The sequence below is a fragment of the Ptychodera flava genome, chromosome 5 (genome assembly GCF_041260155.1).
Source record: "Ptychodera flava strain L36383 chromosome 5, AS_Pfla_20210202, whole genome shotgun sequence".
In the NCBI taxonomy this organism is placed as follows: domain Eukaryota; kingdom Metazoa; phylum Hemichordata; class Enteropneusta; family Ptychoderidae; genus Ptychodera; species Ptychodera flava.
The window spans coordinates 47,874,596-47,900,310 of NC_091932.1; the positions used below are offsets into that span (position 1 = coordinate 47,874,596).

The 25,715-nt window shown below is 37.7% G+C and overlaps 1 protein-coding gene and 2 long non-coding RNA genes across 6 annotated transcripts in view; 1 reads left to right on the forward strand and 2 right to left on the reverse strand.

Moving 5' to 3' along the window:
* Positions 1 to 13,106, reverse strand: part of LOC139134158 (uncharacterized) — a 37,804-nt gene extending 24,698 nt beyond the window's left edge. For 2 of the 4 annotated variants that reach the window (XR_011552738.1, XR_011552741.1), the window contains exon 1: positions 4,060 to 4,269. This is a non-coding gene — a long non-coding RNA (uncharacterized lncRNA). Of the gene's footprint in view, positions 1 to 4,059; positions 4,270 to 12,873 lie in introns of those variants that run through there. The other 2 variants (XR_011552739.1, XR_011552740.1) reach the window with 2 other exon arrangements.
* Positions 13,107 to 16,093: 2,987 nt separating this feature from the next.
* On the forward strand, positions 16,094 to 18,256 carry LOC139133788 (tripartite motif-containing protein 2-like). Its single transcript, XM_070700554.1, has one exon. It carries the CDS (start codon positions 16,094 to 16,096, stop codon positions 18,254 to 18,256), a length of 2,163 nt encoding a protein of 720 aa, XP_070556655.1.
* A 1,388-nt stretch (positions 18,257 to 19,644) lies between these two features.
* On the reverse strand, positions 19,645 to 24,275 carry LOC139134161 (uncharacterized). Its single transcript, XR_011552742.1, has 3 exons — positions 24,073 to 24,275; positions 23,381 to 23,510; positions 19,645 to 21,770 (listed from the first exon to the last, which is right to left on the reverse strand). It is a non-coding gene; the product is annotated as an uncharacterized lncRNA (long non-coding RNA).
* Positions 24,276 to 25,715: the final 1,440 nt, after the last annotated feature.

The window sequence follows — 25,715 nt, forward strand, 5'->3', positions numbered from 1 at the left end:
ATGGGTGATAATTAAAACAGAGATAATTTATGCAAAGAATTAATTAAGAAATGAGAGAAGTGTAGTTTGTTAGTATGGATGTATAAGTGTAAACATGCTAGGTGTAATGGGTGCACACTGTTTCTTTCATTCCAGCAGACAATGCATTGTGCTTTATAGCCATAGGCTAGCTGGGATACCAGGTGCTAATTAGAATGGAGATAATTTATGCAAATAAATTAATTAGTAAATGATGTGTTTGTGTTGATACATGTATAAAGAACCTTGTATGTTAGATTGATGTCCACTTGACTTCAAAACATAGGAGGAAAGTGGCTTGCAAGTTTTGGCTGCTAGCTTCCACACCATAGTTTTGGCTGCTAGGTTTTGGCTGCTAGCTTCAGCCGAGTCTCTGGTGTGGGTTATATTCCATGGTGGGAGGGACGAGGCGTGGCCGGCCGGTGTAAGAATATTGTCCAGTACGGTACAGTACAGTAGCATTTCTCCTCTTCCCGGGTCACATAGACAAACCACATAAATCAATGCCATTTGCGAGAAAGCACTGGAATACTATTAGTTACAACACTACGGTGGCCCCTAAACGCCACGGAACTCTATTACTTTTGAATATAAACTCTAATTTTTCTTGACAATATCTTTAATATTTGTAAGAGATTTTGTTTCTCCAACGCAAACTTTTAATATGGTGGTGGTGGTACGGGCAACTTTATCTTAACATTATCTTAACTTTAACTTCTCGAAAGTAGTTTTAGTTTTAACCATAAACAAAATATGTTTCTCAAAAGTATTTTTTATTTTGTAAAACAAAAGTAAAAATTTTTCAAGATGACAAACTCCCCTACACGTCATGGAAATGTATTACTTTTGAACATAAACTCATATTTCTTGACAATATATTTAATATTTGTAAGAAATTTTATTTCTCCACAACAAACTTTTATTTCTGAACGGGGAAACTTTATTTTTTGGGTAAACTGTTTTTAAAAACTTTTAACAAAAAAAAACTTTAACTTTTAAAAAATAACTTTAACTTTGAACAAAATATTTGTTTCTCAAAAGCGTTTTTTATTCGAAAAGAAGTAAAAATTGTTCACAGCAAGAGTTTAAGATTTTTGCTGAGCGCGAACTGAGTTACTTAAATGACATAACCTTATGTCTTTAGAGCAGAAAACTTAAATTCTTAAAAAAAAGTTTTATTTTTCCAAGAGTAAAATTAATTTCTTTATGGAAAAAAGATTTTCTCAGAGCAGCAAATTGAAATACAGAGAATAAAACTTTTTTCTCAATGGCGAGAAATTATTTTCTGACGACAACAAAACTAATTCATTCAAGATATATTTTCTACATATGAGTGTGGTTTAAGAATTTGGTAAAACTGAACTGAGAAAGAACGAAAAAGGAAGGATGAAAAAGTCAAACTTACTTTTCTTCAGAGCGAAATTTATTTCTGAGAGGAGAAATATTTCATGTGAGGGCGCAATTACCTATAATGCATAGCAAACTCTTTCTAGAGAGAGTAAACATATTTTTGGGAAGAGTAAAACATTTTTCCGACGAGCAAAACTTTATTTTAACGGCGGCGGAAGTTAAAGTATCCCACCATGCAACACCCAAGTTTGATGACCCAGAGTCTCCGAGACAACCATGCTGACTTCATCGGCGATACAGGCACGCTAGCCCGGCCCTAGCTGCAGTACAGTACCTCGAGCTTTTACCTGGGTATTTGGGTCGGACGGTTTGCCGTACTGTACTGCAGCTAGCCTGGCCCTACCCTGCCTGCGTACGATGCTGTGTGTTGGGGCCGTATAACGCCGGGAACACACAGCATCGTACGCAGGGCTATGGGCACGGGCACGCAAACGAGTCAGTTCAACAGTTGCCACTTGTCTGAGTCCCTGAAGAACGGTTTTGTGTTTGAGTGATTCGTCCAAAGACGTTGTGCGACGGGATGGACCGCATTGGGTTCCTTCATTAGCTCTGCATGGGCTGTGTGTTACCGGCGTTATACGGCCTCCCATCACATAACGCCGGTAACACACAGCCCTGCCATGCAGAGCTATTCCTTCATCAGTTGCTGTGTTGTTAAATGTTATGTTGTGTGATAGTCATCTTTTCTATAAAGCCAGATTCGTAATTGATAGAGTCTTCGACTGAAACTGAACCTGGCCCGCCAGATTGACCACAGTCGAGCGTGGTTCAATACAGTAGTTGTGGGTCCACAGCTGTGGTGTTTTCGGACGGGAATCGGATATGCCTTTTACGGGCTGGTTGACTTTCACGTTTTTGACCCCGCAAACCACACGTACGTGAAAGTCAAAACCAGTCCGCCACTGTGGTCAAATCTGGCGGGCTCGGTTCAGTTTCAGTTTCTATAAATTACGAATCTGGCTTCTCCTCTTAGAAAAGATGAATATCACACACATTGGCTGTGTGTTACCGGTGTTATGTGGTGGGAGACTGTATAACGCCGGTAACACACATCCCTGCCATGCATAGCCCTGCGTACAGGTCTGTGTGTTCCCGGCGTATACGCCGGGAACACACAGACCTGTTCGCAGGGCTATGCCATGCAGGCTATGCATGCAGAGCTAATGAAGAACCCAACGCGGTCCCGCGCACACCGTCTGCCGTCAGGACGAATCACTCAAACATAAACCGTTCTTCGGGGACTCAGACAAGTGGTAGTGACTGAACTGACCCGCGTGCCCGTAGCCCTGTGTACGATGTTGTGAGTTCCCGGCGTTATAACGGCCCCAACACACAGCATCGTACGCAGGCAGGATAGGGCCGGGCTGGCGTGCCCATATCGCCGATGAAGTCAGTCATGGTTGTCTCGGAGAGCAGATCGTCAATGTAGCCAAAATGAACACGAACTGTCTGATACCGGCTACCAACTCGGAAACTCTGGGTCATCAAACTTGGATGTTGCATGGTGGGATACTTTAACTTCCGCCGCCGTTAAAATAGTTTTGCTCGTCGGAAATATTGTTTTACTCTTCCCAAAAATATGTTTACTCTCGCTAGAAAGAGTATGTTGCTATGCATTATAGGTAATTGCGCCCTCACATGAAATATTTCTCCTCTCAGAAATAAATTTCGCTCTGAAGAAAGTAAGTTTGACTTCTTTCATCCCTTTTTCGTTCTTTCTCAGTTCAGTTTTACCAAATTCTTAAACCACACTCATATGTAGAAAATATATCTTGAAGGAATTAGTTTTGTTGTCTTCAGAAAATAATTTCTTTCCATTGAGAAAAAAGTTTTATTCACTATATTTCAATTTGCTGCTCTGAGAAAATCTTTTTTCCATAAAGAAATTAATTTTACTCTTGAAAAATAAAACTTTTCTTTAAGAATTTAAGTTTTCTGCTCTAAAGACATAAGGTTATGTCATTTAAGTAACTCAGTTCGCGCTCAGCAAAAATCTTAAACTCTTGCTGTGAACAATTTTTACTTCTTTTCGAAATAAAAAACGTTTTTGAGAAACAAATATTTTGTTCAAAGTTAAAGTTATTTTTTAAAAGTTAAAGTGTTTTTGTTAAAAGTTTTTAAAAACAGTTTACCCCAAAAATAAAGTTTCCCCGTTCAGAAATAAAAGTTTGCTGTGGAGAAATAAAATTTCTTACAAATATTAAATATATTGTCAAGAAATATGAGTTTATGTTCAAAAGTAATAAATTTCCATGACGTGTAGGGGAGTTTGTTATCTTGAAAAAAATTTACGTTTGTTTTACAAAATAAAAAATACTTTTGAGAAACATATTTTCTTTATTGTTAAAACTAAAACTACTTTCGAGAAGTTAAAGTTAAGATAATGTTAAGATAAAGTTGCCCGTACAAAATTAAAAGTTTGCGGTGGAGAAATAAAATCTCTTACAAATATTAAAGATATTGTCAAGAAAAATTAGAGTTTATATTCAAAAGTAGTAGAGTTCCGTGGCGTGTAGGGGCCACCGTACAACACCGAAGTAATGTTGTGTTGCTTGATTTTGTTAGCCACAATCGATATCATCACAAAAACATGGACGTGTGTGTTCCCTGTGGATTCACGCATAGGCTTACCTCGTCCCTTCACTGTCACATCATACAGTCAAAAATCAATTTCTATGTCAAAAATCAATGTCTATTTGTCTGCCGGAACACACAGACCGAATTCACAGACCGGTACCTGTACGCGCACGCAGGGCCACGGACGACGATGACGCGACGCAGGACGCTAACTCGGAGCTAGCAAGTAGCATAAGCCACTGCAGTCGTGACCGCTGACGACATACTTTAGTTCCCCAGCGAATGACACTGCTCCTGGTCAGAGACTACGGGTGTGTGCGGTATGGCAAGCCAAACGTTGCAATATTCTTGAAACCCCATTTTCTTTTTGCATGAAACATTTTCTTTGTGTAGGAAACCATTTTCTTTTTGTAATGGTTCATTTTCTTTGTGTAAAAATCTATTTTCATTGCATAAAAACCTATTTTCGTTTTGTAAAATCCATTTTCTTTGTATAACAACTTATTTTTCTTTGTGTAAAAAACATTTTTTGCAAAAAAAAAAAAACATTTTCTATTCGTAAAAAACATTTTCTTTTTGTAAAACCTATTTTCTTTTTGTACAAACCATTTTCTTTTTGTACAAACATATTTTCTTTTTGTACAAACCTATTTTCTTTTTGCACAACCTTCATTCATGTTGCAAAACATATTTTCTTGTTGCACAACGTTCATTCATGTTGTATTGTTCACATAACCTTCGAATAAAGATGGCGCTCTAGTGAAATGTGCTCTGGTCAAAGGTTATTTGCAGATGCCACGAGTAGATTAGCCCACCAGTCGCTTAGAATCTTTGTTTTTGACTTTTAAATGAATATTTTTCAACTTATTGAGTAATTAATTGTCCCCTATTCGTATTAACTGTTTTAACCTACGTTGCGGATATAGTTTTTACCAGGTCACATGATCGAGCGACACCGCTTTGGAGAATGACGCGTACGGTCACTCCCACCTACAGTAGACTTCCTTCACCCCACGATCTAAGCGCCAGCCTACCTAGCGCGAGGGCAGTGCGAAATTGCACATCTAATGGCGATATTTGATATGTATCGTCTAGTATCGATGCTAGAAAATATCGATCTTAGAGTCTAGTATAGTTTAATATGACCGCTTAGAACTCGTTACATAATACGAGTTATGATTAATATCGATACTATCCGATACTATCATCTAGTATCGTTTAAGTATTCCAACTGGACGATACTTTATGACGACTTTGACTGGGTCCTTATTTATCAAAGATTTTTGAATTCTGGCATACTAGAATAATAAAATACTAAAGAAAAAGATGGGTCACCATGCTTGACTTTTTACAAATGTACGATGAAAAGTAATTGTTTTTCATGAATTCGCGTAAAGCAATATAAAACCATTCATTGCAAGTTCATGCTGTGAATGAAAGTTTCACATTCTCATCGTACAATGACAAAAGTAAAACTTTGAAAAGTAAAGACTTTAATTTAAATGAAAAGATGTGTGACTAAATGGAATCATTTTTACCAAATTCGCCATTATCACATCCAAAATTTCAGAGATGAAATCGTTAATTTGATGTAGTATTTTAACCTTCCAGTATTGTCGATTTCATACAACTTTTTTAAGTAGCATCTCAGTCATACATGTTTGGTACTTTTGAAAAAAAAATCGGTCACTGGGTAGGTCCCTGTGCTCAGTATTTTCATAATTTGGCAAAATGTAGCCAGGAATTCACAGTTTGCCTCTCTCTTGTGTGCTCTTCAGGTGTCATTGACCTGGCCAGTGTTAGAGTAACTCAGGTCAGCCTAGATTGATAAATCCAAAAGTCCACTCCCTAATGCATTCGAAAATGAATCAATTTACACTTGCCATAGGAATATGGCTCTACAAACTGCTCATATCAGGCGGTGTCGAGCATCAGCGAGCGGAACTGCGCAAATGTTTATTTTGTCTGGGCGTACATCCCTAATAAATATACGGCTAGATGATAATTTGAGGCGGACTTGAACAATTCTGACCATATACATGCAGATGAGGGGACTTGAAATTTTTTTATGAGGATATTGAGGAGACTGAAAAAGATTTCAATCGCGGTTCCTCCCCCCCCCCCCCCCCCCCCCCCATTATTTGTGAACGCAGCTTTACGCAATGGCACTTCTCACGTAAAATTAAATCAAGACAAATTTTGCTGGAATGTATTTTATATTAGGCCCTATTACGCCATTATCAAGCCCACTGACTTTTGGTAAGTCTAGCGGCTCTGCTACGCGAGGTCAGAGCATTAAATGACAGTGTCGTATAAGACACGGTCCCACTGCCACGGTCCACAAGAGGAGGGACCGTGTTACGCCGACCACACACCTCCTATAGGCTTTCTCAAATCGCTGACATGGTTGAAAAAACAATAATCATGCTGCCGAAGCCTCGTGAAGACAGCCTTCTTTCTGACATGTCCCACTGTGAAACTATCTCTTTCAACGTAATGATACAGTCATTGGACTTCAACATCTGCGATGAGACGAAATTATCGCAAAAAGTTAAATAATGACGCTAAAAGAAATAATTATACCGTGCACCGAACGGTGTGCACGGACACAGTCCGGCTCTATCCACTGTGGCACGGAACACACGAAACCTTGACCACGCGTAACACATCGTCCGCTCGCACGGGTCCGTTACTTCGACTAGCGTCTCCCAATAACAACCTCATCGGAGAGCATCCAGCTGCCCTGACACGAGACCTTGGCGAGCGAAGATGCGCATAGAAGAGCCGACCAGTACTGCGGTAACACAGATAGCACATAACTGGTGGCGTCTGCAAATAACCTTTGACCAAAATGCCATAGTTCGAAGGTTACATGACCCTATACGAATGGCCGTTTTGGAATACAAGCATAGGTTATACTTACAGGAATGAAAGTTTTACAAACTTGCGTATGTTATTTTATTAATATAGAAGAAGATATTTCAAATAAAAATAACACATTTTTAAAGAGAGACGTGAGTTGAACAAGCACAAACAGATGTGACACGTGACCAATACGAATGGTCGCTTTGGAATACTAGGATGGGCTCTGCAACATGAATGAAGGTTGTGCAACAAAAAAATACGTTTTGCAACATGAATGAAGGCTGTGCAACAAGAAAATAGGTTTGTACAAAAAGAAAATAGGTCTGTACAAAAAGAAAATGTTTTGAACAAAAAGAAAATAGGTTTTACAAAAAGAAAATGTTTTTTGCAAAAAGAAAATGTTTTGTACGAAAAGAAAATGTTTTTTTTTAAAAAGAAAATGTTTTTTTTTAAAAGAAAATGTTTTTTTTGCATAAAGAAAATAGGTTTTCACACGAACAAAATGGGTTTTTAGACAAAGAAAATAGGTTTTCATACAAAGAAATGGGTTTTTACACAAAGAAAATGGATTTTACACAAAGAAAATAGCTTTTCATGCAAAGAAAATGGGTTATAACACAAAGAAAATGCATATTCACAAAACGAAAATAGGTGTTTGCACAAAGAAAATGTTTTGTATAAAAAGAAAGCAGTTTTTTCTAGAATATTGTAACGTTTGGCTTGCCATAGTGCGGGGCGCTTGGGAATTACTCTGACAGTCATGAGCGAGAAGTACTACTAATTACATGTAGTATGTACAGTCCGGGTCAGCTCCAAAATTGGAGCGCTATACCATAATATTCCCCACTCTCATTAGCCAATCAGCGGCCAGCGCGCCATCAGTAAAAATTGTATTTCCTGGCAACCTTCACATGCGTCCTTCGTTACGTACGCCATACTGTGTCGAACTCCCGCGCCGTATTCTGTCATAATGTCGAACAGTTGTGTGGCCACTCTGTCAAAACACAATTTCAAAAGCGCGTACCAGTTTTATTCTGGCTAAGACAACCAACCCCATATATCGCTGTGATTCCTAGACTCTGGCTTGAAGTCCTGCGAAATATAAATCGTGTACCTACACAGATCGTTCAGAATACCCCATTTGTATCGGTGATGGCAGCGATACAAATTATGGGGAACAGTTGTGTGGCCACTCTGTCAACACATTTTCAAAATCGCGTACCATTTTTAGTCTGCGTTTGACAACTACAAAACAAGTATCATTTAAAGCTCTGACATTGCTCTTCTTCCTTGCAAAATGTTATACGCGTACCTACACAAATAACCTTTATAACAGTATTTCTAATAGAGACGACGAACATCCACAAAATGATTCTCGGTACTTGAGCGAAATCGATAAACTGGGGTAGAAATGAATCGTCATATTTCGAATATTTGTTCACTAATCGGACTCCTTGTTGGACATGACCTTCTGCAGAACACGTGGATTATGTTGACTGTCGAAATTCGTCGAAATTCACAAGACAGGGGCTTAATAAGCGGCCCAAAACTGCCGATCACACTTGGTGGGTAATTTGTGACCCAGCGTGACCTGTCCTTTATTAATGATGTAATCTGGTCGATGATTGGCTGAATGCCGGAATGCATTATCATAATAAGTCTCCAATTTTGGAGCTGACCCGGACTGATGTATGTCCTGGTGTCCTGCATGGGTCGATCCTTCATCGTTGAGGATGCTCGGGAATGCGCATGTGCAATATGACGTAATTTTGCCATCACAAAGGAGGGCAGCAATATCATATGAATAGTGATCGTTCTTTCAAAAAATGTCAAAAAAAGAGCAATAAAATTTCCTTACGGAGCTTAGTTGCATAATACGATACATGAAATACAAGTATATATTACTTTTTTAAAATTTACTTTTGCTCGTCTTGAGTAGGCGGCTTTGTACATGAGAACTGAAATGATAGTGAAAAGTTGTCGGCACGTAGCGCAATCCACAGGTACTAGGTTATCGTAACGTTGCTTGGATAGTCGTTCGAGGCGGGCGGCCGCAGGTCGCCGTCTCTTTTTTCCACAGTCCCTCTATCCATAGATAGAGGAACTTTGTTTTTTCCAAGTATAACGGCGACCTGCGGCCGCCCGCCTCGAACGACTATCCAAGCAACGTTACGATAACCTGTGGCGCAATCTACCGTACACGTAGGCTACAAGACGCGGAAATCGGACAAACCAGCACAACTATGAACCCAAGACCAGTGGGAGTGATTCCATTTACAGTTTCAGTGAAAATTACTTAAAATGAAGCAAGCACGTGTGAAATACGTCTAAGATCGATAAGAACGTGTCCTCAAAAAGTAAAACTTTGAATTCCAGTGGCCCACCTAAATTCAGCTTCCGAACATGGAACGTTCGGCACTGGGGCCATTGTCAAATAAGCTACGGAGTACGAGTCTACGTTGCTGCGAAAACGAACGATGCTGAAGTTATTTTCGTATTCGTTTTCGTATTCGTTTTCGTATTCGTATTGGAGTCACTGACAAAATTTTTTATTTTTAGTCCAAATTTCGTACGTATTATATAAAAGTTCTGTCTTTACAGAAGTTAAAGTGCTTTTTATATGACAATATATCAATACTTCAATATTTGAGAATGTAAGTTGAAAAAGATCCAATCTTTTTAGGCCCTAGATTGAAAGATATCGTTGCTATCATTAGAGGAGAGATTTTAAAAACAAACGGCCAGTAACAGGCACTCCTCAGCTGGGCAGTCTGTTGAATAGATCGATTTTCGGCTCGATCTATCGATCCCGTAGTCGATGTGCGCGCCATTGTAACCAAAATACTCACTAGGTTACAGTGGCGGGCATACTGACCACGGGATCGATAGATCGAGCCGAAAATCGATCTATTTAGCAATCTACCAAACTATTAGCGCCTGTGGGCCAGTAGTCTTTGGATGAAAGATTTTTTAAACAAACATCATTTTCGTATTCGTATTCGTATTCGTTTTCGTATTAACTTCTATCACAACAACCAACTTCAACATTCTGTTGACATCATTAGTATCGATAATGGAAATTTAGCTGACCCGCCAATTTGACGAGTTGTAAACTTAAAAGGTAATTTTCTTGTTTTAAACTGATATCTCTGAGAAAGTGATCGTCATAACGACAGTGAATGCAGGGCTCAACGTTATCGCATGCCCGTAAGTCGAAATTTTAGGGGCAAACCTTGGACCTTGAAAATATCAGAGGCTTTTGTAGTGTCACGAAAACCTTAAAAATTATATATATATGACATGCTATATTTAGACTGCTGTCGCAAAGGAAAACGAGATGAATAAAATGGCATCATAGGCCTATGTCCCGATCGATACATTTGTTTCCCTAATAAAGATTAAATTAATGTGTGAGCTGTTGTCAGAGTCTTTACTTGAGTACGGCCCATCTCTTTTTCTTTCCTTGCGTTTGCGTCAACTGTCATTGCCAGAACATGTTAATCAACTTGCGTTGTGATAAGATACACCAGAATGCATGGAAATTAATTTGTATCGCGAAATATCGAGAAACACCTGTATTCTATGATAAATAGGCTTCAGCTAGTCTAGTAGCTGTCGCAACTGGCTCAATCGGTTTCCGTCATTTGTTACTGTGCGATCCAGTTTTAGTGTTACGCAGTTTGCCCCGCTCTGCAACTCCGTTCTGCAGGTCACTCCAAAAACTTTCAGCAGTACTATTTTGGGGGACCAATTAAGCCGCTAGCCGTAGATAGCTACTTTTTTCAACAAAAACTCTGAATAGAAATGCAGCAGCTATCAACTTTCGATAGATATTTTGTAGGCAAGAGAACAAAACTCAAACGTATATGCGCATTGAATCCTAGCTGTGATATCGCAGCGGTACTTGTGGCGTGTATCGAACTCGCTCGGGTCATTGAGGTCATCGCCACAGTCCCATCCATGGTCTGTTCATGGAAGTTTTTACATCCATGGTCTGTTCTACATAATTGCAGTCGCTACCAGGCAGATTTGCCATGATATTTCAACAAAGTTGCTTGCTATCTAGATCTAGCTGAAAACAAGAACCTTTATGAAACATGCTAATCTAGTCCAAGCTTGATGAAATCGATGCTTTGATCTGCTTTCCAAAGGACGATTTCCGGAAATGGTCTACCCGGTCACATGCCACTAACACAAATATTCATTACGCACGTGAACGCATGAAACATGTTGCAGTTACTGGTTGCTTGTTTTCCCTTGTCAGCTATATTTTGATGACATTTTATGCTGGGATTATGATTGGTTCAGTTGAAATGATGTGACAGCACTAAAACTGCTTCTGATACTTGATTGGATTGGGATATTTTGACAGATCATTCAAGATAACATCAGCAGACACATTGGCAGCGCTGTGCAGTGGAGAGAACGCGCTCAAACCTCTGAGTAACTCCGCTCAACGGCTATGCTTATTCAATGCGTATTTTGGGGTCGCGGCCTTTCGGGACAATGCTCCGTGAACACTGAGCGAATACAATTTGATCACGTATACGGTATGGAGAAATGTCTTGAAAAAAATTCAGTCGCAATCTCATAAAATTTGGTCGCCTATGCGACTGAAAATGGTCGCTACTTTGAGCCCTGATTGAATGTAATACATGAATTATCGGTCGGTCGGGTTTTATGTTATTATTGCTCACATCTTTTCTCTGAAGTTAAACTACCTATTGTGATTGATTTCTGTTACTTTCTACCCTGTAGCAGCACGTACAACTTGTCGTAACTTGCAATTTTGTAATTTTTGCCTTACCGCACTCACTGAGTTTTGTAAATATTGTATTGTATTGTATTGTTATTATAAATTTATTTCAGGTCTACGTAGAGCCATGTCAAAATGAAGTAAAATACTTGAAATACAAATTGTAAATGAATATCAGTATTCTAAAGTGAGTCCCAAAAGGATGACCGGATATAACAGTTTTCACATTTTTTTATTTAGATGGTTGTCCTGGACAAGTCCCCCGTTCATCATAGCTTTCAACAGTCACCCGTTTTTGCAGCGCCTCACAAAAATCTGCCCCTCCCCGCAAAACAATGGTACAGTCCAGGGCAGCTCCTTTGCATCCGCTCTCACGAGTCCCATTACTTGGCACTGACCACCTGATTTCGGGGTGCATCCAGCTGCCCGGTCAAGAGACATGGCAAGCGAAGATGCTGCCTACCAGATCCCAACCGTTTTTAAGTATGTTTTTTTCAAATAAAATGAGGTGAACAAAATTCTTTAAAATCTACAAATGCAAATTTATGTAAATTTAACCAAATTTGGCAGATGAAATTACGAATCAAATTATCACAATATTTAAACCTCAGTAAATATCGTATATTGCACGTTTCATACCTGAAACCTGGACTAAAAATAACATTTTCTGTCAGTGACTCCAATACGAATACGAATACGAATACGAAAACGAATACGAAAACGAATATGAAAATAACTTCAGCATCGTCGAAAACGAGCCCTGCCACCCCTTGACATGTTCTTTTGGGAGTGGGGAGTAGCCACTCCAATGACCAAGCTACCCAAGTGGCAAAGGCTACGTCGTACGGATTCGCAGCAACAGTCTATGCTAACGCTGCTGTACGCCGCAGTACCACTCGCGTCGGTGATCGGTCATGCCCCGTGGGCAAAGCCGAGTCTTACAGACTCAGAGAAAAAAAAAAAAGGAAAACAAGTTTGCTGATTCCACCAGAATTCTCATAGGTGACTTGCACAGATACGTGCGGTCACGGTCCCGTGGAGGGACCGTGGTGCGGTTGATACATAGCGGCCGCCGCGTATCGAACCACGCATAACTGTGTGGCAGACGACAAAATGTAGTCATCAGGGGTGGCTAATATTTTACACGTAAAAACTAATATCTATGTGGTATTGGTTAAAAATATAATCGAACTGACTGAGAATAATGAAAACGACAATACTAAGGAGAAGTTTTAAAAAAAACTTACCTGAAGTGAAGCATAAAGTCTTCGCAGTGGGAGGTAAAATTGCGTCGTTCGAACTTATTATGGACTCCCTAGAATATCGTCAATCAGCACCACAACAAACCTTCGGGGGATTTCGGATCATAATCAGAAACGATCGTAAAACTTCGGGATGTGAAAAATACGCTCGGGAAATGACATGTTTTTATTGATATCTCGTGATCCGCACGCAGTCGCCGTCAAATATCGACCGTTGGCATTAAAAAAATGTGTTTAAAAAATGTTACCAAGTGGAGTTGATGAAGGCATAACTTGCGGTCGGGTTTATAGAAAATGTATTTTAAAAGACATTAGGCCTGAGGATGCATGATCCTTACGCGCGCATGGAATTTGTCCCTTTCCATAGGATTACATTGAAAATTGTTGGAAAAGCAACTTCTACTATTGTCATTTTCATGAAATTTTGTACAAAGCTCAGTCAAAAAAAGATTAATTGTCATCAAATAAAAATGATACTATCACCGCGCTTGATTTTGAGACAAACGGCATCGAATTTCGTCCATGGAAAATGCATCAGTAAAAAAAATGCTGACTCGGCATTTTTTCTCATAAATGTTAAAATTCATAGTCTTGAATCTCACAAACACGGCAACCCCTATATTTTATTCCACATTTTGATAATAATTACAACGATTTAGAGAAATGACATTACTTTCAATTTCAACGATTGTCCATCTTTAAACAGGAAATTCCATAAGATTAATAAATGTATATAAACTTTCGCATCATGTTCATATAGTAATAACCACTGATTATTACCTTTAGGTATCTCTACAATTATGCATGAAGCAATGTGACCTTCCTTTGTTGGTAGTTTGCATAATATTTTCCATTTCATTCTCAAGTTCATCAGAGAAGAAAAACCCACGCCACCACGGTTTTTTCAGGTCATACAGTGTTTGGAGAACGCGTCTGGCCGCCAGCGTCACTGAGCTGGAAAGGTTCTACCAGTCTGATGTTATTTTGATTATAGTTTGTAATTTGCAACATTTTAATAAATATTTATTATTGTTCCCCATACCTTTGATGGTCGATGTTTTTTAACATTGAAAATGTGTGATGAGTGCAAATGTGAATGTTGTGAGTTCCTTATGAAATGATCTATTTGATTGTACTGAACATGATGATTGCATTATCTGTACAGCACACCGAAGAATGCTTAAAAACGAACATCATATTGATTGGAATTTCGATAAATATCTTGGTAATTTTCAAATAAACAAATCATGTAAACCTACTGGAAATGTCCACTATCAAAGTCAAAGTCAGCACTGGATACAGTCAGAAATTTTCGCTCTGTATACAGTCATGTTCTACCGGTTCTGATTCAGACCTGTGAATACATCTCTGAAATCTAGCGAATTTTCAGGTCCTGTAACAGCCCTGTGAACTCAGCACTGGGCACAGTCATGTGCATACATCCATGTTTCAGTGCTGTGTTCACAGTACTGGATACAGTCAGAAATTTTCACACTGTGTACAGTCCTGTACTACCAGACCTGAATCAGACCTGTCCACACAGCCCTGAAATCTGACCAGTTTTTCAGGTCCTGTAACAGAAGTTGTTTCTCAGGGCCTGTTACAGGTACTGCACACACCCTGTTACAGGCATGTCCTGAAATCTGCCTGTAGTTTTCTAGCTGAACCTCTACTTTATTGCATACAAAAATCCATAAGCTTACTAAAACAGATTTTTCAAAGAAGCAATTTCGGTGCGTTCGACAAAACTCCATATAGACGTCTATCGTTCTTTCATGTTGGATCATCATTTAGGCTGCGTTCACAAATAACGGTGAAGGGGGAGGCTGGAGGAATCGACATTGAAATCGTATTTTTTCAGATCCCCCTCAATACCCTCAAAAATTTCTAATCTCCCCGTCTATATGATCAATATTTTTTATGTCCCCCCAATATCATATAGCTACATATTTATTGGGAATGCACGCAAAGTAAAAACAAACTTGTATATTGAGCAGTTCTGCTAGCAGATGTTCAACACTACCTATTACGAGCAGTTTGTAGAACCATACTCCTAAGGCACAAAATGACAATCATGAGACAGTATTCAAATTGTGAATTCCTGGCTACATTTTGCCAAATTGTAAAAAACTGATCAAAGTGACTAACCAAAAAATATTTTTTCAAAAAGTACAAGACATATGTGACTTAGATGCTGCTCAAAATTGACAATACTGGAAAGTTGAAATATTCCTTAAAATAAACGTTTTAATCTGAAACTTTGGTTTAAATGGCAAATATGGTAAAAACAAATTATTCCATAAGTCGCACATTTTTTCATTTTTTTTGTTCTGTTTGTACGACTGTGTTCTTGTTCTACTCTCTACAGCATGTTAACTGTGCAGCATTCAGCTTGCCAAAACGGCATGTGTATGTTTACCGTGCATTTATATCATTGACGATTAAATGACTTTCAGTTTGGACACTAATTCAATTATCACCCAATACATATTTATATAGACAGGCTTTGTTGACAAACTGAATGGTGTGTTTCAGCTTGCTGTAGGCAGAGAGAGGGATACTGTATTTGATATATTGTATAGAAATATTGAAAAAAATTATCAACAGTTGCAGCTTCTGCCCCGTTACCAGGTCCATACATTTGATTTGTTTTACGAAAAATCATACATGTTCAGATCGAGATAAAGTTCATGAAGTGTGACAAAATTGTTCTAGATTTTGTTTAATTATTACTAACATTACAACAATTGGATGACATAAAAATGTTATTCATTTTTCATTGAATTACCTCCATCCTTGGAATCGGAAAATGTAAAAAGTAAAAGGGAACCAAAAACTTTTCAGGTCTCCCCTACAGGTAGAGCAAAACTTTCAAGTCCCCCTCTACTACCCCGAAAATTTTCGAATCCCACCTATCTGTTGGTTTTTTTTTGTTTTTTTTTTGAACGCAGCCTTAGGCCTACAATGAGTTGTTCATTGTGTATATGTAGGGTTCAGCGTTCAGATGCTGTCATTCATATGGGTCGGTTCATTAAAGTATGATCATGCCAGCTAGGGAGGGAATGGGGTCGGGTTAAGATTTTCTACGAATTGTGTATCATGTGACGTGACAATATATGGGCTACGCTTCAGGTCAGAGCAGCCATTGTATCACCTGCAGACGTCGACAGCCTCTCTCTATACGGAGTGAAAAGCAAAACTAGCAATGGCGACCCCTACACAAGCAACACCAGAAGAAATTCTCGACGAAATCGGTGAGGATTTTTTAACTTGTCCTATCTGTCTGGAACAATATCAAAATCCAAAAGTTTTGCCGTGTCACCATTCCTTCTGCCAACTTTGTCTGGAAAAACTGGTGAACAAAACAGGGACTTTGAACTGTCCTAATTGTCAGAAGTCAGTACAACTTCCTGGTAATGGAGTGGCTGGTCTTGACAATAATTTCTTCATGAACTCAATGTTAGAAGTTGTGATGAAGAGAACAGGAGAGGTCTCGGACCAAAGTGAAAGAAAGTGTGAGTTTTGTGAAGAAACTGAAGCTTCAGTGTTTTGTGTGGATTGTGAGCAGTATTACTGTGATGTGTGCTGTGAGAAATTTCACAAGAAGCTGAAACAAGCAGCCACGCATGAAGTGTTGACGGCAGAAGAATACAAGAAAGGAAAAAGCAAAAGACAAAGTGTAAAAGCAACTGAAAACTGCAAAGTTCATCCAAAAAATGAGATGAAATACTACTGTGATACATGTAGGATTCCCATTTGCAGTGAGTGTACCATCATTGACCATCGTATTCCTGACCATAGTCATCGATATCTTCAAGAAGTGGCAGATGAATGCAACAAGGAGTTGTCAGTGCTGGTTGAGAAGTTGAAAGTGAAAGCAAGAGAAGTGGACCAAAGCAGAGCAGAGGTCAAGGATGCATGTAAGAAAGTGACAGAACAATTTATGGTGAACAAACAGAAAGTCAGGAAGCAGAGAGACGCCCTCATTGACAAGATAGAGAAAGAAGAAAGAAAGCTGATAGAAAGGTTAGACACCAACTGTAGTCTGCAGATCAAGGGTCTTGAAAGTGACATCAGCGACCTTGAGTTGAAATATGAAAATCTTATCAGCACTTGTAGTTACACTGAAGCACTTATACACCATGGCAATACAGTTCAGCTTGTCTCAAGAAGTACCAGTGTTATAGAAAAAATGGTAAAGATGGTTTCCACAGATACCAAACCAAGTATAGAACAGGAATTGGTAGAGTTCTTCCCTTCTGATGACATCACAACAGATGGAATCCTGGGATTGCTGAGATCTGATGTCTGTATCTCACAGTGTACAGTTGACAACATTCCAAAGTGTCTGCTGAAAGGTGAATCCATAAATCTACAGATCACAACCAAGGATAGATCTGGAAAACCAGTGATTCCAAGACAAGCAGTGGAAGTGACATTGACAAAACCAGATGGATCAAAGACAAACCTTGATGTGACAGACAACAGAGATGGCACACACACTGTGACTGGTAACACTGACATGGATGGTAAATATCAAGTTGCCATGACAATAGGAGATCAGGAAGTACCAGGATCACCATTTGAAATTCCTGTCATCAAAGGATTGGTGAAAACACTGGGAAGGAAAGGCAACAATAGTGGAGAATTTGATCAACCACATGGTTTGGCGATTACAAAAAATGGAGATTTGGTTGTGACTGACTTCAATAACGACAGAATACAAATTATTGACTTGGATGGAAATTGGAAGAAAACTTTTGAATACACACAGTTTGAGAAGAGCTTTCTTCCAACAGATGTAGCAGTATCAGCTGATGACAGATACTTCATGACAGATTTGAACAACAAACAAGTGGTTGTAAGTGATGAGGATGGGAAAGTCATCACAACCTTTGGACAAAATGAACTGAAACACCCAAGAGGTATCAGTATCAGTCCACTAGATGGCGCTGTTTATGTGTCAGACTGGGATGGAAAGTTTGCAGATGAAACTGACAAGGAAGGACACTGTATCAGGAAGTACACACAGGATGGCCAGTACATCAAATCATTTGGTAAATATGGTCTGGAGGATGGAGAATTTAAGGGACCATGCATGATGGTACATGACAACCAAGGAACACTAGTTGTTGCAGATTGTGATAATGATCGTATCCAGGTATTCAATGCAGATGATCAGTTCCTGTACAAATTTGGAATCCCTGGACAAAAGGAAGGTCAGCTGTACTATCCATGTGGCATATGTCTTGACCCAGACAGATATGTGTACATCAGTGATTGTAATCATCGCATTCAGAAATTTGACAGCAGTGGAAGATTCATACGCCGTCTTGATAGAAAAGAAGATGGATTGAACTACCCGTGAGGACTGATAATAACTGACAGTGTTCCAGTGAAGATGTTTGTTGCAGACAGATACAACAACTGTATCAAAGAGTTTGTACTTTGAAGTCATTATGAAGTTCAGGTTGTTAGGAAAAGAACAGAGACTGAAGATGAAGATGAGAGATTACTTTAATCTCAGTCAAAGAACTACTTTCAAATTTATCCATTACACTGTGACTTAGACACTTTGCTTATGCAGTAACAATGAATTGACTTTAAACCTTAATTCAGTCTCCTGATAAAAAGGTTAATTGTGCTGGGAAGATCTTCTTTGTTGAAATGCCTAGATATGAATAGATGCAAAGTATTATCAAAATTGTAATTTTTGCAATACTGCCTCTGTTTGTATGAGTGGCCATTCCACCCATCACATTAAAGTCAGATCATGTGAGTGGAAGTTGCAATGTTTACATTTGGGTAAGGTAATTCACACCACAAAATTGAAAGACTTAGACTTTTACTCACACTTTCTTGAAGCACACTTCCAACCATATTCTTCTTCAAAATCAAGAATCAAAATCTGAGGTTACCGTGCAAAATTCAATACAAGAGAAACAAATTACCTACAATTTTGAAATTCAAATGGCCACGATCCCTGTCTCACGTTATCTCTATGGGAAAAATAACATTATCAATTTTCACAAAACTAAGCAATTCACTCAATAAGCTTCAGAATGAGCTGCCCCCTCCTCCCCACAAGTGGTAGGCAAAAAGATATTGTAAAAGTTTGAGAGTTCAAATATGTCTCCAAAGTGTTCTACTTTTCATTCTTCATTATTATAATTCGCATAACTGTCATTTATTCAAAGGTGTTTTTAGATATTGTTGTATTAATACACATGACAGCATTCCTATTTACTTTAATAAAGTTTTAATTTTGCTTACAAAGTATGTCAGAAAGGCGGTGACACTGCAGTCAACTGCAACCTCCCCCCCCCCCCCCCAAAAAAAAGCCCAAACTTGCAATTGTGTAGTCGAAGAGCTGGTGCCATACACAATTCCATCAATTACCAAGCTGCAAGAAAGTTAACATTGGAATGGAGCCAGTGTAATACTGTACCAATGTAACCATTTTCTCAACTAATACTGAGCTTCAATTTGGCCAAATCTACCACATTGCGCAAATATATGGAAGGTTGAACACAAGTCTATGCAGATATTTTAAACAACATAACTTGGAACATATAAGTTGTGGCAGTTCTTCTGCGTAATGCCCACATTGCTTGCTTGATTAAACTCATTGCTCGCAACCATACAATTATCAACATCTATATCTGGGATAAATTACTACAAAATTTTCATTTCACACTGATAGTTTATAGCTGACACTCTTGCACATGGCTACAAAAAATAAGACACAGAACCAAATCATTTGAAAATGGTTTTAATGATTTGAAAATTATCAACCTTTCCAAGCATATTGCATTCCATTTAAAAAACTGTTGATCATGACAGAATTTGAACTTTCACTGTACAATTTTCTCAATATATACAACACATAATACAATGCAAGGTTGTAGAGTCTTTACTTAATACATGTGTAATCTCTTCATAAAAATTTACAGTATCTTCACTTTGTACACAGAGCAATTAATTCTGCCACTTTTTGATGAAAGATTTGCGAAAATTTAATGATGAATCAAATTTTGTGAACTCAATATTGATGTGACCAAAAATCAGACAGCTATGACAGTAACTCGGCAGAACAAAGAGAACATCATTTAACATCCACCATTCTGGGATGGATCAAATGAATAATCATCAGATGTAGGAGTATTAAACAGATCCAATGTTTTAAAGTGCAGTTTAGGGTAGCATTTCAAGATGATTTAGGAGAGTATGAATTAAAACAAATCGCTTTTCCGACTACATCTAGCGTGGACTTATTAAAATACTGGTCATTAACAAATGTGTCCATTTTAAAGTACAGTTTCAAGAAGAAAGAACTTCAAGATGTTCAACAGATTGATATTAAAATGTCAATAATTTTAAAGTACAGTTTCAAGTAGAATTTCAAGAGATTGCACAACAGTATAACATTAAAATACAAGTCGTTATTACAGAGAACGCCACATTAACCCGTCAAGCCATTTAGCAAAATGCCTGTAAAACAGAGAGTCATTTGGCCAGATAACAAGTAAATTGGCGGTCAACTTCAGTGGTCTTGTACAGCGATTGTAATACAAAAGTCAACAGGAAGCCCAACTCTGGCCATAACATTGATACTGATACTACAGGCTGTGTAAACATCGCACAGTGGTACAAACCATTTCTCTCATGGTGTATCTTAGAAAATAAACTGAATCCAATGAAGAATAATTCACAATTGACACTGAATGAGATTACCCACTGATTTTAGTGTTTGCAATTGCTGTACCCAACCAGTGAAATTGATCGCCAATTTATTTGTTATCTGGCCAAATGACTCCCTGTCTCACTAGGCATTTTGCTAAAAGGCTTGACGGGTTTATGTGGTGTTCTCTGTAAATACATCCAGTATAGTTACACGTAGAAAGTAAAATTTCAGATGTCCATCAGTATAAAGTTATTAAAAATGGTATTAATTATTGAATGTAATCATTTGAAAATGAATGTAAACTTATCTTAAAGTAGGTTTTCAAGACAAAGTATATCAGTATGAAATTTAAATACTGGTCATTATTAAATGTATACCAGAGTTTCAATTAGGAAATATTGAAAGATGTTTTTGATATACAAGCATCTTGAGAAACAAAAGACATTCCTTGATTGCTCTACGAGATTACCAATTAGATCTTTAGTTGAGTTGAACTTATAGATGTGTTGTCCTTTACTTAGTTGCTAAGTTGGTCTAAATGATTTTCAAGTCAGTATGTCGAGATAAATCAATACATTTGACATGCTATGTACACAAAAAAACCTTTCCTCGGTGGTCACCCGTCTATGGTGCTTAGTTCTGGCAGTACTGCTTGACTTTACATGTTACTGACCTCTGAAATGCAGCCATCTCTCTTACATGGTCAGTGAATGCCCTACTTTCAGGGAAAACTTGTACATATTGGTAAACATTTTTAATTGAATAGTATACATAATTGATACTGAAAATGACAGATTGCTTTTCACTTTTCTTATATCTCCATTTGAATGTTGTTCCAGAAATGAATATAATGATTTTATAGCAGAATCGGGATATTTATTTCTGAAAGTACAACTGTACAGATAATTTTCCATATTTCCATCAAGGGCATTATTTACCCTGGAAGTAATACCACAGCCATCCCTCTGTAGAAAGGTCACCTCCACAAAGAGGTAACTCTCTATTTCTCAGGTGACCTCTACATGTACACACAGGTTTGACTGTTTACGAATAACTTATGGGTGTAAGCATTGTTATTAGAAAACCATGTAACTCTAGAAGGGACTTCATTCATTGTTGTTTGATGGATGTTTGAAGTCAGTGTGTGATGCTTGCAGTGATGTTCCTGCTTGAACTGTAACATGAAAACACTTGCATCCTGCGATAAAGAAAATAAATGAAATTGCAGATGATTTTGGAAAGTGTTTTTATTCATATCACTACAGCACAATAAGTGAGGTTACCTACAAGTCCCTGATTTGTGCACTCAGATATGAACATCAAAACAATGCTGTCAGATTTTTGAAATGTGGACCAAGCTGTTCTATGCACCAAAGAAATTTGATTTAGTTCAATAAAAGTGATCTAAGAGTGTACAGATCAAGGAGAATAGTGGGTAAAATCACTGTGTAGAGGTGATAATGGGAAAGATTTTTCAGTAAAAGATGGGGCAGTACAAACCAATTATGGTTCTGTATGTATTTATGTATGAATCATCAGAATAGCAACTGACCTGAGGTAACAAGTCACATGCTCTGGTCTGAAGTTCAGCAACAATGTAAATCAAAACAAACAATTATATGTAGTGCCTTTGCATAATAATACCTAACACTATTGTGGAAAGGCTGAAGGAAACAGGACAACAAAATATTACTATGAAGTATGGGGAGTTGGATTGGGCTAAGACACATTCACCTGTGAAACAAATTAGCAACAATGGCCTTCTGATGACTGGTATTCGGCAGGTCCATTGCAAGAGATCAACAGCTTGTATATGAGAACACTGTACATTCTCTACAAATTGTAATACAGTATCCACAACATCCTATACAAATTGTTACACTGTATTTGCCATATCCAGTACAAAATGTAACACTGTATTTGCCACATGTACAAATTGTAACATTGTATTTGCTGTATCATGTACAAATTGTAACACTGAAATTATATCACATACATGTTGTAAATGTTGTATTTGCCACATTGTATACAAATTGTAACATTGTATTTGCCATTTCCTGTACAATTGTTATATTGTATTTGCCATATCCAGTACAGATTGCAACATTGTATTAGGGACATTGTAAAACTGAAATTATATCACATACATGTTGTAAATGTTGTATTTGCCACATTGTATACAAATTGTAACATTGTATTTGCCATTTCCTGTACAATTGTTATATTGTATTTGCCATATCCAGTACAAATTGTGACATATTCAGTGCAAATTGCAACATTGTATTTGCAAAATTGTAAAATTATACCACATACAAGTTGTGTTGTATTTGCCACATAGTATACAAATTGTAATATTGTATTTCCCACATTTACAACTGTGACTGTATTCACCATGCGAATTGTTAACAAAACTCTTGTTGAGATGATACAAAAAATTTGACAAGCACCTGGCAAAGGCTAAAATAATCCTCATGATTATAGGCCAGGTCAAATTTTAATTGGGGACCTAACCTACACTTACTCAGATTCTTGATGATTATTCAGCGTGAAGCAAACTTTTTACACAGATTTTGCCATACACATCAACTGCAACAATGTAACATTTCACTGTTTTGTTTATATTTTGCAATTTACTCAATCAATGTGTAGAGTGTAATAGTGTATCCCCTTAACCTAATGTATAGCTGGAAAACTGGCTTATCCAAACTTATAACACAGAATTTGTTACATGAATAAACTGCAACAATGTATTAACCCATATGCAAATTCTAACAATGAAATCTGTGTATTTGAAAAACCTGTACTTACTCTATATGTAACTTGGAAACTGTATTTGCTAATCACATGGTTGATTGGGAAACTAGCTCAATCAGTAGAAGCCCTCTTTTTTCATTAGGTTGCCACATTGATCCATAAACTTCATTCAGGACAACTTCAGCTGTGTTGAAAAGTAGATCATTTAAACTTAACACAAGATGAAATGTACTTTATTGCCATTTCTCGTTCAACTACATTCCCACCAGATTTTGGTCTGATGTAACTCTCTCCCTAACGTAAATCAATCTGAAAGATTCATGAAGACTGACGATTATAAAACACTTTCTTCATAACCATCAAAATTCAGTTTAAAAAATTTGCAGGTAGATAACACATGCCTTCCTCCATCACAGTCAAAATGTGAAGTGTATATTGTTATAACTGCCATTGTATGCAACATACACAGGGTCTACTGGCTACAAGCCTGACACAAGCTTATTCCAATTTTTTGTTTCAAACTGTATCATTCTTCTGCCTGCACACTTTGTTTTATACATGCATGTTGTCTGGTTGAAGCTGGTTTTAGTGGTATGTTGCATTTGGGCTTCTTCATGATACAAATATGTGGTTTCAAAATGCTGTACTAGTGACTGATTTTTTATACTTGTAGCTCTTAACAGTAATCATGAACTCAACAAGAACACGGGAAATGGTTTGCTAGAGAAGATTTACAGAAGTCATACCTGCAAGATATGGTTTCCATGTATTTAACGCAATCATAGCATACAGAAATGCTGGCAGCATATACCATTACACAGGTCATCTTGGAGTTTTTAAGCAGCAGAACCTGCAGGAAATACACAGGAGTATTAGAGTGTGTATACTTATGATCCTGCTTCACATTACGTTTACAACAAACGATGAGAAATCGAGAAAACTGCATTGCCTCCAGTGTTTCCTCAGTTTCCCTGCCAATTTGGTCTGGGACACATGGTTTCCCATTCTGTGGCAGGAGCAATAACAATGAAAAAGTGATGATGGCTTTTGTTGCAGATATTACAATTTGCGATGCCTTGCTGAAATTTAAGCTCAGCTTCATGAATTCAGTATTTTGCAGCACAATAGCCTTCGATAGAGCATAGAAAGATGGAGCAAAATCAGTAATAATGGTGAGAAAAAATGAAAACCATCAAATGCTTTCGCTTAATATATTTTCTGAGAATCTTGGTACTACCAGCATACTAATATCAGAGATTTCTCCAACTGTAAAATTTTGTTGAATGAGTTCCATTGCAGAAACGATCTTCACAATACACGGTTACAAAAATAAACTGATTTGTATACTCCTTCCAAGCAGTCTCCTGTCTGTTGTACATGTCTGGTATATACCTTGATCAACTTCATGCTTTCTGTCATTTTCCTTTACGTATTTTCTTTCACATTTTACCTTGTGCTGAAATTTCATTCGTTTGTGATTTGCCCAAAGGTTTGATATGCGGAGACAATGCAGTTATAACTGATTACCAAAATGCTATCGGTTAGTCAAAATTACTTTAATCAGGTCATGTTAAACTTGTTGCTCATAGCAATATTTTGGTTGCTTGTACTCTCCTACAAATACTTGAAGGTTCAATACTGTTTATTTGAAGCACATCTGCTAGTTCTCATTGTAAAATTATCTTGTTGTCCCCCATTTAAGAGTAATCAATAAAAATCAGAAGCAAACTTCTTAGAAATGTGAGATTTTAATAGAAGCTGGAAACAATGCCAACTACTGTCACATTCTTGGAAAATTTTTATGTCCTAGATTATATTCGGAACAGTTTGGCAAATGAACCATTTAAACTTTCACAATAATATATATACAGCTTTAGGGACATTTATGGAGATTATGTTCACATCTAACGTTACATGCCACACTAACTTAGAATGAAAAATACCATTATAAAAATGTACATTACCTTTAGTAGTTATACCTGGTACCTGGCCTCATGAATTTTAAATCAATGTCTGTGACATGAGTATTGTTCACTGGTGTGAATTAAGTCCATTTATCTCTTCTTGAAATGACTGCTTCACTTTTTAAGGACCTCGGTTAGTGCCTTACGGCAAGCTCCCTCAGCATTAGGAAGTTTATATTTACAGCATCCATTAGCATATTTAATGCAGTATACATACAGCATTTCATGGGTGTTCTTTCTACATTTACCAGATAACAGTAAAGTATGGCTAAAGCTACTCTAACACACAAACATTTCTGTGCATATATATGATTCATTAACAGACAGGGTTGCCACAGCATATCATATTACACAGGCCATTCTGCGTGAATACATAGGATTCTATTTGGGGTTCACATTGTGTTGATGTTAATTTAAATTTACTG

Bases quoted from the DNA above. Each gene is read 5' to 3' on its own strand.
- LOC139133788 (XM_070700554.1), top strand. From the start codon at position 16,094: ATGGCGACCCCTACACAAGCAACACCAGAAGAAATTCTCGACGAAATC.